General features: G+C 41.9%; 1 protein-coding gene across 8 annotated transcripts in view; it reads left to right on the top strand.

The window, feature by feature from the left end:
* CDC14A (cell division cycle 14A) overlaps positions 1–14050 on the top strand; it is a 98550-nt gene that overhangs the window by 54442 nt on the left and 30058 nt on the right. For 4 of the 8 annotated variants that reach the window (XM_083445188.1, XM_083445190.1, XM_083445186.1 and 1 more), the window contains 2 exons: positions 18–149; positions 759–1083. In XM_083445188.1, the coding sequence (XP_083301314.1) occupies positions 18–149; positions 759–1083 (457 nt within the window). Of the gene's footprint in view, positions 1–17; positions 150–758; positions 1084–8082; positions 10301–14050 lie in introns of those variants that run through there. The other 4 variants (XM_083445191.1, XM_083445193.1, XM_083445187.1 and 1 more) reach the window with 3 other exon arrangements.

Genomic DNA, 14050 nt, shown 5'->3' with positions numbered 1-14050 from the left:
TCTTTTTCTTCTTTCAGACTGAATACGGCAACTATCTCTCAGGGATCTGTATCTCCTTTGAAGTCCTCCAAAGTGGCCGCTGCTACATCACCCGCAGCGAAGAGAATAAGCAGAAGTTCTCATTCCTCCTCAAGCCCAAATTTTAAAAGGTATGCCTTACTCTATTCCTTTGTGGGTGGGGAGATATAAAGAAAGGGCAATATCAAGTTTATTTTGGAGAGGGGTGGATCTCAGTTTCATAGATTTGCATCTTGGTCTTTGTGATTGGACTCCTGATTGTAGTAAATTAGTTTGATAGTCTGAACAAGTGGCCTTGAGTACTAATGCAACTGTGGCTGTGATACTGAGAGGGCCCTGTATTAAAATATCCACATACAGGGGTTTCTGCAGAGTCGTCATCGCCCCCCCCCCCCCGCCCAGAAGCACTTTTCAGCTGTTTATAGAACCAAGAAATAGATAAATGGCAAATGAGTCAGCTAGAAGCCTGGAAATTCCAAATATCCATGGTCATCTCTTACGCATGGCTTTGGGGATGGTCTTCACTTACAATTCCAGGCCTTTTGGATGGTTGCTTCATCGCTTGCCTTACGGGAGAGAATGAAGCTGTGTATCACCATCACTTAATTTTGTGACAAAGGTTCTTTTGTTGTTTCCTCCCCCTTAGTACCTTTTATAAATGTGCCTTGCATTAACCATCACGTTATGTACATTTTGTGTGTGTGTGTGTGTTTTTTACCCCGCATGTGTTTTCCGTTCAGCATTTCCATAAACTCCAGGCTAGCCAGTTCTCTAGGGAACCTGTATGCCGCTTCAGATGATGCCGAGGGCAAACTGACATCATCGTCCTCTAGGACAGGTTATTCTGTAAACCAAATCTGCAGTCACTTGAATGGCAGCGCGCACCTGCCTGCCAGAAATTACCATGAGCAGAACAACAACATGTACAACAGGAGCGGCAGTAGCGCTACCAACCTCAACAGCTATGCCAATTCTCCCAGCGTCCTGACAGACGAGTACAGCACCTACAGATCCTTTACGGGGCTCGCTGCTTCTCCAGCAAGATACCTGAGTCGCTCAATTCCTGTAAGTTCACAGCCAAAGCAGCCCTCCCAGGAACCCGACAGAATCTCCCTTAAGCCTGAGCTCTCTCTCTCAAAAGGGTTTCTAACCATTCTAGATCTCTGTTTCTGGTCTTTTTTTCTTACCTAGGACATGCAGATCTTTTCACCTTTGCCATTTCCTCTAAGCCAAACCGATAAGCTGCTTTTTACTTCTGCTTCTTCAACATTTGCTCTAAAAAGCAGATTCTTTTAACTCTCTAACATCTTCCATGAGTGTATCATTCTTGCATTAATCTATCCATTTCAAATCATTCATAGTAAAACTCTGAAACCTCACCTGACAGTGTGAGGTCTTCCTGAGTCATTAGATGTATTTAAAAGAGCATAAACAAAGTTAAATAGGGCGTAGCATTCTCACCATTATAAAGGAATCAGCCCAATTTGTAAAACGATGTAATGGACTAAAACAATGGAAGTCTTTTACTTGCCCTAAAAACAAGCTTCCCTGTTTTTATATCTTCTAAAACTTTTCATCTTTATGGTGCCTTTTTCCTATGTGTGAATGAAATGTGCAGATAACTTAGGTACATACTATTAATGTATAGTATTTGACATACTTTCATTATATTTTTGAAAGTTTCAGAAAGAAAAGCCAATATGTGTTTTTTTTACATTCCATAACCTACCTCAAATTGTACGTGCTGCAATTTTTATTTTTATTTTTAAAACCCTTTCTTTTAACTCCCCCCTTGACTTCTTTGAATACTGTTTAATGCTCCAGCCCAGCAGTGCCTAGGATCAGGCTGCAGAATTATTGTGACTATTAGTGAATACCGCAGTATCTGAAGCCAAAACCAGCACCTTCAGCTGCTTTGGCATGAATTATCTGTCATAAAGGTCATTTGAGGTTAGTGTGGAAACCTGCTTCCCAGAACTGAGAATTGGGTTTCTTCATATTAATTTGTTCCTGAAAATTTGTGATGGTGCTCTTGAGAGCATCCAGCGTCTTGCTTCACTTAGGGATAAAAAACCTGTAATTTTTTTCTCTTTGGAAATAATATTGTAATCCCAGAAGTTTATTTGCAAGAAGTGTCTGTGGCAGTTGCCTTTTTTTTTTTTAATATAAAAAAGTGCATTTGTTTTTAATTTAGTTTCTTGTGTCAGAACATTGTATAAAACACCCTAAAATGTCAGCAGTTTTGAGGTGTTATAAAAGGAAGGCACCATGGCTGAAGCAGACCATTTCTCAGTGCCTTTTTCTTGGCATATACTACCTTAAGTTGCAGGTGTTCTAAATTACATTTTGGAATATTATTCTGTAGCAGAGGCTTGTGCTAAATCTCCTGAATGTTTGAGTTTGGTAGAAAGGTGGAAGGGAATATATATATATATATATATATATATATATGTTTTCGTAGATTTTCACGGGTACAGGAATGCAGGTTTTGGTGTCCTCGGGTGTCTTCCCGTGTAAAAGTTGGGGTGTCTAGGCGACGTTTCGACGAGGTCTCACTCGTCATCTTCAGGCTGGTGCTTTCGGCTTCTTGTTACTGGAACAGAGCAGGATCTCAGTGTTTGAGTTCCTATAAATACTGTTGAGGAGGTGTGGTGTATAGCCTCCAATGTTCTGGGCAGAGAGGAGGTTCCCAGGCTAGTGTGCCTTTTCTTCTTTTGTTCCTTAATTACTTGAGGGATATCTTGAGTGATTTCTTGAGTGATTTCCTGAATCCCACTTAGGTGGGTCATTAGGTGTGGATTAGTTGCTAAAGCCCATTAATGAAGCCTTGACAGCCATTCAAAACAAATACAATCCCCCCGAATACATCTTGGACCTGACCAACCACTGCCTAACCAACACGTACTTCATCCACAATGGACAAAGATACAAACAGATAGAAGGAGCACCTATGGGATCACCCCTCTCACCGGTCATCGCTAACCTGTACATGGAACACTTTGAAACCAATGCTTTAGACAAGTCAGAACACAAACCCAAACTTTGGCTCAGATATGTTGACGACACCTTTGTAATTTGGCCACACGGGAAGGAAAAACTGGATAGCTTCCTCACACATCTCAACAGCCTACACCCCAAAATACAATTCACTATGGAAATAGAAGCCAACAACCAACTTCCCTTCCTTGACGTCCTAATCTACAAAAAACCTGATGGCTCCCTAGGACACACTATCTACCGGAAAAAAACACACACCAACCGCTACTTACATGCACAATCACACCACCACCCTGCACAAATAAACTCCGTAGCCAAGACTCTCATCTCCAGAACCAAACGCCTGGCTGACGAAGACCACTTGACAACTGAGTTACAGAATCTCTCAAATGTGTTAATTGCCAATGGATACCAGCAAAACAGGGTTACGAAGCTAATCCAAAAAGAAACACCCCCCAAAAACCAAGACACAGAAGAAAACAATGGCATAGCCCTCCTTCCTTATATCAAGGGCACTACAGATAAAATTAGCAAAATCCTCCATAAACACAATATCAAAACAGCCTTTTGCACCAACCAAAAAATAGCCAATATCCTCAGAAACCCCAAGGATAAAATTCAGTTGGAAAACCAAGGGGTCTATGAAATACCCTGCAAAGTCTGCCCAGCCACGTACATTGGACAAACAAACAGACGAATAAATGCACGTATCGCAGAACACAAGAATGCCGTCAAAAAAGAAGAAAAAACTTCCTCTCTTTTCCAACACATGAAAGAAACAGGACACGAAATTAATTTTGCAGATTCCAAATTGCTCTTTAACATGGAACATCACCACAAGAGAATAATCATGGAAGCCATCGAGATAGAGAAACACCCTCACAACATGAACAAGCGTGACGACACATCCCGCTTGCCAGACATCTGGAAATTAGCCCTCCCCACAAAATCTGACACCAGATCCAGAGGCACACAGAACGCCATCACCAATCAACCACACCAGACCCAAACCCAGACCCTCTCCACAGATAAATTACAGACACCATCCAGTAGCCAAACCAGGGTGGCACCTCCGGATGCTGCACCCCCCTGCAATCCCTACACAGATCTGGCTGGCACAGGCCACAAAACCACAGCCCGCCCCTATACACGAAGCCAAGCCAGAGCACAACCAAGTGCAGTACAGCCATCTTCTCAGAAAAACTCTTCACAAAGTTCAAGAGTTCAAGACACGAAGGCTTTAGCAACTAATCCACACCTAATGACCCACCTAAGTGGGATTCAGGAAATCACTCAAGAAATCACTCAAGATATCCCTCAAGTAATTAAGGAACAAAAGAAGAAAAGGCACACTAGCCTGGGAACCTCCTCTCTGCCCAGAACATTGGAGGCTATACACCACACCTCCTCAACAGTATTTATAGGAACTCAAACACTGAGATCCTGCTCTGTTCCAGTAACAAGAAGCCGAAAGCACCAGCCTGAAGATGACGAGTGAGACCTCGTCGAAACGTCGCCTAGACACCCCAACTTTTACACGGGAAGACACCCGAGGACACCAAAACCTGCATATATATATATATATATATATATATTGCATCCTTTTGTGCAAAGGATGAAGCTGATATATGCATTGTCAGTGATTCTTAACAAACAAGAATGGATCAGACAACTAATTTGTCACAGTTTACTTACAGTATGATTCCCATGAATAATGGTGCGCAAGGAGATCTGGGAGGGTCTCTATAGCTGCCATGTTACTGAAAAACAATACAGTTGTGGCTACTCAAAATCATGGTAGCCCTGTTAGGTACATTCATCCTTCACTCACTGTCTGCCACTAAGTGCAGATTGAGACAAAAGAAAGTTAAGAATTGGATGGGGAGGGGAAAGAGATAGGTTTGAATTGGGCTGCAGGCCATACTGAATGCATTTAATATTGAATTGGGCTGTAGGCCATACATACTGCATTTGATACTGAATTGGGCTGTAGGCCATACATACTGCATTTGAAATATTTAATGACAGCTCTTGGCTTTTATTTATCTTGCTCAGAAACATCTCTTGTTTAATGCAAATTGATTATATAGCCAGCAATGTATCTTAATAGCCCTTACCTCTGGTTGCACAGCGGGCTATAATAGGTAGATTACATTTCATATTGGGGGATCTGCATACATAAGATTAAGTTAGTTCTGTCTGTACATAGCAGCCTGCTTGATAGCATGATAGCAGAATGGCACACACTTTAGGAAAATACAACATTAGAGAAGCAGTTTAGGGCCTGCACATGTTGGCAAGAAAGTAAAAAACAAATGTACTGTGTCAAAACATTGATCTTAATCATAAGTGCCTTGCTATACTTCTAATCAACGTCACTTAAACTTGGAAATAGCAAAGTTATTTGGAGGGAAAGTGTAGATGCAACAAATACACTGCCAAAAATTGAGTCCTCCTGGGGTCTGTAACCTTTTTTGCTCCCTTCATCTGAGTAAAAGCTGGCTTAGCTCATCCTTATGAAAGTCTCTGAAAAATCTCAAAAGCATATACAGTGGAACCTTGGGTTATGGCAGGGATCCGTTCCGGAGGCCCCACCACAGCCCGAAAACAAGGCAACCCAAAGCGTCATGTCTGCGCATGTGCGTGATTTAGCGCTTCTGCACATGTGCAAACGGCGCGAACCTGGAAGTAACCCGTTCCGGTACTTCCGGGTTTGCGCCGGTCTCAAGCCAAGGGTGACATAAGCCGGAGGCAATGTAACCTGAGGCTCCACTGTAGAAAGTTTATTATTATTATTATTGCTACAAAGAAGATAAGGAAGGCAAGATGGGCATTTTGAGTTCCAAAATAGAAAAATCTTCCCCAATACGGAAACCACAAAGCAAAACTTTGACATTTTAATTCTTCGTTGCTTGTGCCGTATTCAGAAATTTACACGTTGGGTGTATTGCTCTGTTTGCTTTTTCTTCTGTCAAATGGGTAGAGACTGGCTCCAGCGTTGTGAATACGCAGCACAAGTCAAGGCTGGTTCAAACATTCAGTTTCTGCACATTTTCTTCACGTGGTTATTTACATGGGTACAGCACGCAGCCTGCCAGCAGCCATTTCCATGAACACAGATACGGCTTTCCATCAGCGGCTTTGATTACTACTGAACGATGGGGAGCATGTCTCTTTATATAGGTACATACCAAATGGAGAGAAGAATCTGGGCTTGTTCTGATAACATGGAGCATATGCTACTGTGTAAGGGTTTTTGTTTTTAACTTAATCCAGAAATTTTATTCGAACGAGTAAACACAATGATGGGGGAAGCAGTAGAGCCGCAGGATTGTGAGCATTGATAGTTGACGGTTCTAATAGTTGACACTTTATTACACTGACCTTTGGACCATTATAAACCTGCGGAGGCTTGCGTACAGCTTTCTCCCTGCTTAGATGCCTTAGTAAAGTTACTCCTGCCATTGAATGAGGTCTTTTCGGTGTTATCTGTCTTAGCTGGCATGTGGCCGGAAGGGTTTCTTCTAACCTATTTACCTGGAGGTAAGTCCCATTGACTTCACTGGAGCTTACTGCCAGGTAAGTGAGCTTAGGTTTGGGACGAACGATGAGCAGTGTCGTGGATAATACCTGTGCCAGTTGCAGGGATGAGCAGGGTTTCAAAAGCCGCCCTTTGAAATCCGCTTTCTCTTCTCAGAGTTCACAGGGCTTTGTTAATACAAATACCGGCATGCGATATACACTAACTACGGAATGCAATTTTATGGCTTGCTCTTAACTCTGCTAACTTTCTCTCCCATCCATCTTTGCTGCTTGCAGTACTATTGGTTCTCATTTGTACTTCTTACTGTCCCTTCCCCTTCTCAAAAATGTATAGCTAAAATGTTTCATTGTGCTTTAAAGTGTGCTGCTATTTCAACGCAAGTTAGCCGTGCTACACTCACTTCCTGAACAAAGTTAAAACCTGAAGGGCGTTCTTTCATTGTTGAAGCTAAAGTGAATGCGATTAAACTACAAATTACTGCAATTTCCTCTTGCCACTTTCTTTACGGAGATGAATTTTAGAGGTGATTATGACTGCGCCTTTTGTTTTAAAGCACTTAATGCAAAAGGCAGCGAGAATTCTTAATTGGTAGCAACAATGAAAACGTGGAGAACTGTGGAACTAAGTGGGTCTCTGAAGATTCGTCAGCTGCCAAAAAGAAAGAAAAACAACACATTTCTATTCCTCATAATTTAACATTCATCTTTAATTACCCTAACACAAAAGAAGTTTGCTATAGTAGTTCCGTTGGCTTTTGTGGGACACGCTATACATTACAGGAAAAAGAGTCCTTATTTATAAAGATCCTATTAGCTGAAGTGCTTTTCCAGCCCAATCTTACTGTTAATTTTTGCTGTCTCTGCATGGCTGCAGCTGATACAAAACCACATCAAAATTAGCGTCCTCAAGGAAGAATGTCCCTTGTGTGTCTGCATGAGTCTCTCTACTGGGGTCGCCTCCTTCCTGATATAAAGGAGGAAAGGCCAGATCAGAGACTCTTGCAGAGAAACACCAGGAAGTAGATTCCTCTGAGGGCGGGTAATTCTTCCTCTTTCACACTCCAAATTGGTGTTTCCCAAACTTGGATACTGAACTACAATTCCCATCATCCCTGACCACTGGTCCAGCTAACTAGGATGATCTGATTTGTAGTCCAAAAACAGGTGGAGACCTAAGTTTGGGAAGCACGGCTCTAAATGTAAACTTGCCTGGTTGTAAAGGCCTGAGCGTGCCTCCCATTTTAAATAGGGGCGTGCCGCAGCTAGCAGACATTTGGGAAACCTGATTTTACCATTTCCCTTTTACTCCTCCAGATGTCTATTTGTACTGGATTTCTCATAGTGTGAGAACTTTGCTTCCTGGCCATGCCCCAGATCTCTCTAGTCAGTGTTTTTGTTTTGTTTTTAGAACAAAAATAATCATAATGACAAGCTTGTTTGATATGGAAAAGTTGATTGTTAATTGAACCTCACTGTGTCTCTTAACTGAATCTTAACACTAGTTTTTGTTTCTCGCCTGCACAGTCCCTTCAGTCTGAATATGTTCAGTACTAAAGCCTTGTTGCTTCGGTGAAAGCTGGACAATTCTTAAAATTCGGTTCTCTTCAAGAAGAGCAATGTTGAGGGGAAAACAACCAGCCCAAGGGGAACGAGACCTCTTCACACACGATTAGAGCTAAAGACACCAAAATCTCTGAATTACCTAGAGACTTCAGTTAGTGACTACTACGAACGCACTGAAGTTAAAACTTACGACTAGTACAATTTTGTGTATAGATGCAAGATTTTAAAATGGAGAATATTTCTAATGGATTTTAGCAATATATTTGTAATTATGGTTCTCGATAACAGTGTTATTATAATGTGTGTATATAAGTATATATATATATAAATATATATAAATATATATTGAGTAAAATATTTTGTGTGTATATAAATATCTATAAATTGTGTAAACATAGGCTATATTTTGATTTAAGCTTCACTTTTTTAATCCCTCCAAAACTGTGTGTATTTTTAAATGTCTTGTTTTACATTTCAAACATTAGCCAGCACCCAGAGGAAGCAATGGGTGAAAACCACTGCTGTGTACACCTGGAGGGGAATGGGTTTGCTGCTAAGGGGCAGCCTGCCCCCCCTCCCACCTCAGCCTTGGGGGTTGCTGCATCTCAGAGGGCCCTTCAACTTCTGCAGCATGCAACAAGGTGTCAGAAGAGGGGAACAAAAAAATCTATGTGCCTATTTGGAAGCCTCCTGTTCATATCTCTTGAACCTGGCCGTTGAGAACAGAGCTGCTTGCTGATTTTATTTTCATGCACTGTGGCTACAGTATTACAAATAATTTTTAATAGTGGGAAGAAAGTTAATATCAGCCTCATTGCTTTGGCTTTGAAAATGCTAATGTTTGAAATGGACATTTTTTCAAAGGGATATAGAATGCCTATGAAGCAGGCCTGTTCTAGCATCCTTAATTAAGTGTCTTTTCCATGGAAAGGGAAAGTAATTTTTAAATAAATAATTAGTATGTTACCTTGTTAACATTTTCAGCCCAGTAATTTGTTCTGCAAAGACGTTCTGTTCTTTAGAGCCTTGCCTTTCTGCATTTTCCTTTTCTGTATAATTCAGTTCTAGAAACTGTGCCGTATCAGAATGCAAAGTCAGGATGAAATACCCATCTATGTATAGTGAGCAAAGTGGTTGTGCATAGCACAGAAGACACGTACTGTCTGAATTTGTAATAGTTGCAAAGATTTTGTCGCTGCATATTTAGACATGGAGGCAGGAGTTGCACGTTTTCACTATGGATTGCAGATTCACTGTTAAAACTATGCCCCCTCTTTGTGTTTTACTCCTTCCATGTTCAGTCATGCTGTCCTACTGCTGTTGCTTTTCGCTCATGTCTCTTTCCCAGTTCAATTTAACCACGAAACTTTTTCAAACAATGCTCTTGTAGGTCTTCACCATAACCCTTCAAAATGAGTTCTGAAATAACTGCAGTATTGTCAGTGTCGCTCAGAGTGCAGTAATTGTGAAAGTGAAATGGTAACGTTCATTTCACTTACAATTCATATTATGTGAAGAAGAAACCTCTGCACTCCTTGGTCATGTTGAAACAATCACATCTCAGCCTAATTGGCCAAGATAAGAACAAAACTTTTGCATTCATATGCAGCCCCATCGCTCATCTCTTCACAGGGCAAACAATCAAACCCAGAAACCTCTAACCATAATTTCCTATTTCAGCCAAACCAGAAAATTTATGAGCAATAGTTTCAGAAGAAATTGGGATATTAAATCAAGGTTTGAAGTTGATTTAATTTCCCGGCTTGTTGCAAACCTGGTAACTATAGTTTTCCAGTTCTCTTATTTAAACCAAGATACGGTTGTCTAAACCAGGCCACCGCCCCAGGAATGTATTTTTTGGTCCTATCAAGGAGAGATAATTACTGATGAGTTTTTTTAAAAAAATAAATCATTATTTTGAAGGGAAATAGTCCTAATTATGATGGATAAATTCTTCTTGACTGAAGCTGGTTTAATCACTGAATTCAATATTTTTTTATCATATGTACATAAAATGTACTGTATATGAGTAAGCGATAGGCAGATTCTAAGGTAATTCTACCTCTATAAAGTTTGACATGTATTTTGTTACTAGCTTATGTTACTAGAAAGATGTACTATTTTTGCAATGTAGAAATAATAAACGCTAATAGATAATAAAAGTAAAAATTATGCACAACTTAATTTCTTTGTTTTAATCAGGTGCTGGTGCACCCAATACTTCAGTTTTGTGAAATGTATTTTGAGGATCCCCTAGAATCTAAAACCTCCTTCCCTCAAATTCAAGCCTTCCTTCACAATAGCTGTCAATGTGGATTCTTTCTCTCTTGCAGCTACCCACTCCTCTCGCTGCTCATTTCCTGAATGCTGGTCTTTCTTCTTCTGGTGGCAAACTTGTCTTAGGGACCCCTCGCAGTCTTCCTGTTCCTGGTCTTGCAATTGAGGCCAGCTTATTTCTTCCCAAGGGACGCGGGTGGCGCTGTGGGTAAAAGCCTCAGCGCCTAGGGCTTGCCGATCGAAAGGTCGGTGGTTCGAATCCCCACGGCGGGGTGCGCTCCCGTTGTTCGGTCCCAGCGCCTGCCAACCTAGCAGTTCGAAAGCACTCCCAGGTGCAAGTAGATAAATAGGGACCGCTTACTAGCGGGAAGGTAAACGGCGTTTCCGTGTGCGGCTCTGGCTCGCCAGAGCAGCGATGTCACGCTGGCCACGTGACCCGGAAGTGTCTTCGGACAGCGCTGGCCCCCGGCCTCTTTGAGTGAGATGGGCGCACAACCCTAGAGTCTGTCAAGACTGGCCTGTACGGGCAGGGGTACCTTTACCTTTTATTTCTTCCCAACCGTGGTCAACATCTCTCCTAAGGCATTTGCCTTTGTTTTAAACCATCCTCTCAATCTTGCTGTGCTAAAAAAACATGTCAGCATCACGTACAAAGGTGTCCCCTTGCTCTGTTAGCTGGAAGGTATTCAGCAGACCTTCCAGGAGGCTAGCCATGAGCAAGTGGAGAGTGTTTCTTCATAGAGAATAAGAAAAACCTGTACAGTGGTACCTCAGGTTACATACGCGTCAGGTTGCCGACTCCGCTAACCCAGAAATAGTGCTTCAGGTTAAGAACTCTGCTTCAGGATGAGAACAGAAATCGTGCTCCAGCGGTGCAGTGGCAGCAGGAGGCTCCATTAGCTAAAGTGGTGCTTCAGGTTAAGTGCAGACCTCAGGAACGAATTAAGTACTTAACCTGAGGTGCCACTGTACAGTGGTACCTCGGGTTACAGACGCTTCAGGTTACAGACTCCGCTAACCCAGAAATAGTACCTCAGGTTAAGAACTTTGCTTCAGGATGAGAACAGAAATCGTGCTCCAGCGGTGCAGCGGCAGCGGGAGGCCCTATTAGCTAAAGTGGTACCTCAGGTTAAGAACAGTTTCAGGTTAAGAACAGACCTTCGGAACGAATTAAGTACTTAACCCGAGGTACCACTGTATAAGCAAGGCCTGGGGAGTAGCTATCTGGCCTGAAATTAATAAAGATATTTTAGAAGTTCCCACACATTTCCACTTCCACTTTTTACCGCTGAAGCGGAACAGACATCAATCAGAACAAAAGCAAAATTTTGTAGTGTATATGCACGTTTATATGGAATTCCCAAACAATGCCTTGCCATTTCAGTCTGCTCATAGCATCCCGGTTCGCATGACAGTATATGGCAAGCCATATTATGGCTTACCTTACCCTGATGATGTGGGTACCCAGAGAGCAGCTTGAAGCCTCTTTACTGCTTCTACTCGGTCCTTTTTGCTTTCTCAACACACTGAGCTGTGTGGGTGTGGGTGTAGATATTCCCCTAAAAGCATCTGCTTTACATTTTCTAGTGAAAATTAAATCCCATTTTTTCTTTCCCTGTAAAACATTTTATACCACTGAAATGATTTCTCGCCTGATATTTTCTTGCAGTTTAGCGCTATTCATGCATCTAATAAAAGGATGGATTTTTTCTGAAAAGAGGTCTCTGTAATGTCGAGCCTTCCATAGATGTTTTACTGCAAGTCGTTTCATGAACAGCCAATCCTTCTCGGTTTACCTTTTCGGAACAAATTCATCCAGTCTTGAGGAAGGAGGCCAGAAGACTCTCAGACCCTGTCCAAGCCTTCCCAGGAGGAAGGTAGCATGAGGGTTTGGGGGCAGTCTCAAATGCTGCAGAGAGCTGCCCCAAAAGGCCTCGGGGGGTGGAGCTGCATGTTGGACCGTCTAGATTTAGGCGTTTCAATCTCTGGGTTTAGCAGTTCTCCCCTATGTGGCCAGCTGACAGCATAGGTGCCATAAATGGCACACAGAGGGACCACAAATTCCTTGTGGCATATCCAGCAAGAAGCAGGAGAAACTACAGCTTGTGGTCTCTGGCGCTGGGTTGCTCCCTTGTTTGGTGTGATTTCCGCTTGAATCTGCTAAGCTATGTGAGGCTGTACATACAACTGCAGTATGTGCTGGAGTGACATGACAGTGTTTTTACGCTGTACAGTGGTACCTCAGGTTACATACACTTCAGGTTACATACGCTTCAGGTTACAGACTCCGCTAACCCAGAAATAGTGCTTCAGGTTAAGAACTTTGCTTCAGGATGAGAACAGAAATCGTGCTCCGGCAGCGCAGTGGCAGCAGGAGGCCCCATTAGCTAAAGTGGTGCTTCAGGTTAAGAACAGTTAATTTATTGTTAATTTATTGAATAATTTACTTTCAGAATGCTGTCCTTCCATTGATGCAAGTTTGTATTAGCTGTTCAGTCTTTTTAAGTTTAATAAATAATTTTGTTTATTTATGACAGTGGCATACAAGGGAATAGCAAAAGGAAAAAAAGAGCAATAGCAAATCTCAGTAAAATATGCACAAAACAGAACAGCAGCATTTTAAAAAAATCAGAGTTGACCAAACTTTACCAGTGGGTTCACGTTCTGTCTGGTCAAATGGATACATACCGTATTTTTCGCTCTATAAGACGCACCAGACCACAAGACACACCTAGTTTTTGGAGGAGGAAAACAAGAAAAAAAATATTCTGAATCTCAGAAGCCAGAACAGCAAGAGGGATCGCTGCGCAGTGAAAGCAGCAATCCCTCTTGCTGCTCTGGCTTCTGTGAGAGCTGCACAGCCTGCATTCGCTCCATAAGACGCACACACATCTCCCCTTACTCTTTAGAAGGGAAAAAGTGAGTCTTATAGAGCAAAAAATACGGTATTCTTTGCCTGGGAGCAAAAGAGCAGCAGGTGGCTATAGATGCGCCTCCCTTGGAAGGGCCTTCCACAATGGGAGCATCACAATGAAGAACCAGCATTATGATTTGTGCCTCCCCCCACCCAAAAGAAAGAAAGAAGGAAGGAAAGAAAGAAAGAAAGAAAGAAAGAAAGAAAGAACGGGAAGAGAGGATTTGGTTTTAATTCAGTTGTAAATCAGTGTTGGTAACTCTGAATTAGGGACAGAGCAATTTCAGCCCTCTCTGTTCCCGATTCTTCTCAAATCATAAATCCAGTTCTCCACATTTCTGCAGCAATTTGCAATCTTCATGAAAATTCTTCCGCATGTTATTGTCGATTCATCCCAATAAGCACATTTTTGCATGCAGCTTTGACTTACAGGGTCCAGATTTTTGCAAGCAATTCCTCCTAAAAGAACGCATTTTTGAATGTTATTTTCTCCGATATATTCATATTTGTGGGTATTTTTTTACCTTACACATATGCATTTTTGTAAACCGTACTTGGTTGGAGAACTGCATCATTTATTACTATTTTTGGATGAATGCAGATGGCTGTGCTTCAGTTTTTGTATTACAGGCGTTCCCTCCTCCCCCCCCCCATTTACATTCTGAGAGCCTGTACACATAAGTGAACTTGCAGAAAGTGGGAAGCACCCTCTAAAAAACTCCTTAAAAGCCTCAAAAC

The sequence above is a fragment of the Podarcis tiliguerta genome (assembly GCF_965153285.1).
Source record: "Podarcis tiliguerta genome assembly, chromosome: 6".
Lineage (NCBI taxonomy): Eukaryota > Metazoa > Chordata > Lepidosauria > Squamata > Lacertidae > Podarcis > Podarcis tiliguerta.
Note: the sequence above shows the minus strand (reverse complement) of the source record. Positions and strands in the feature narration are given on the sequence as shown.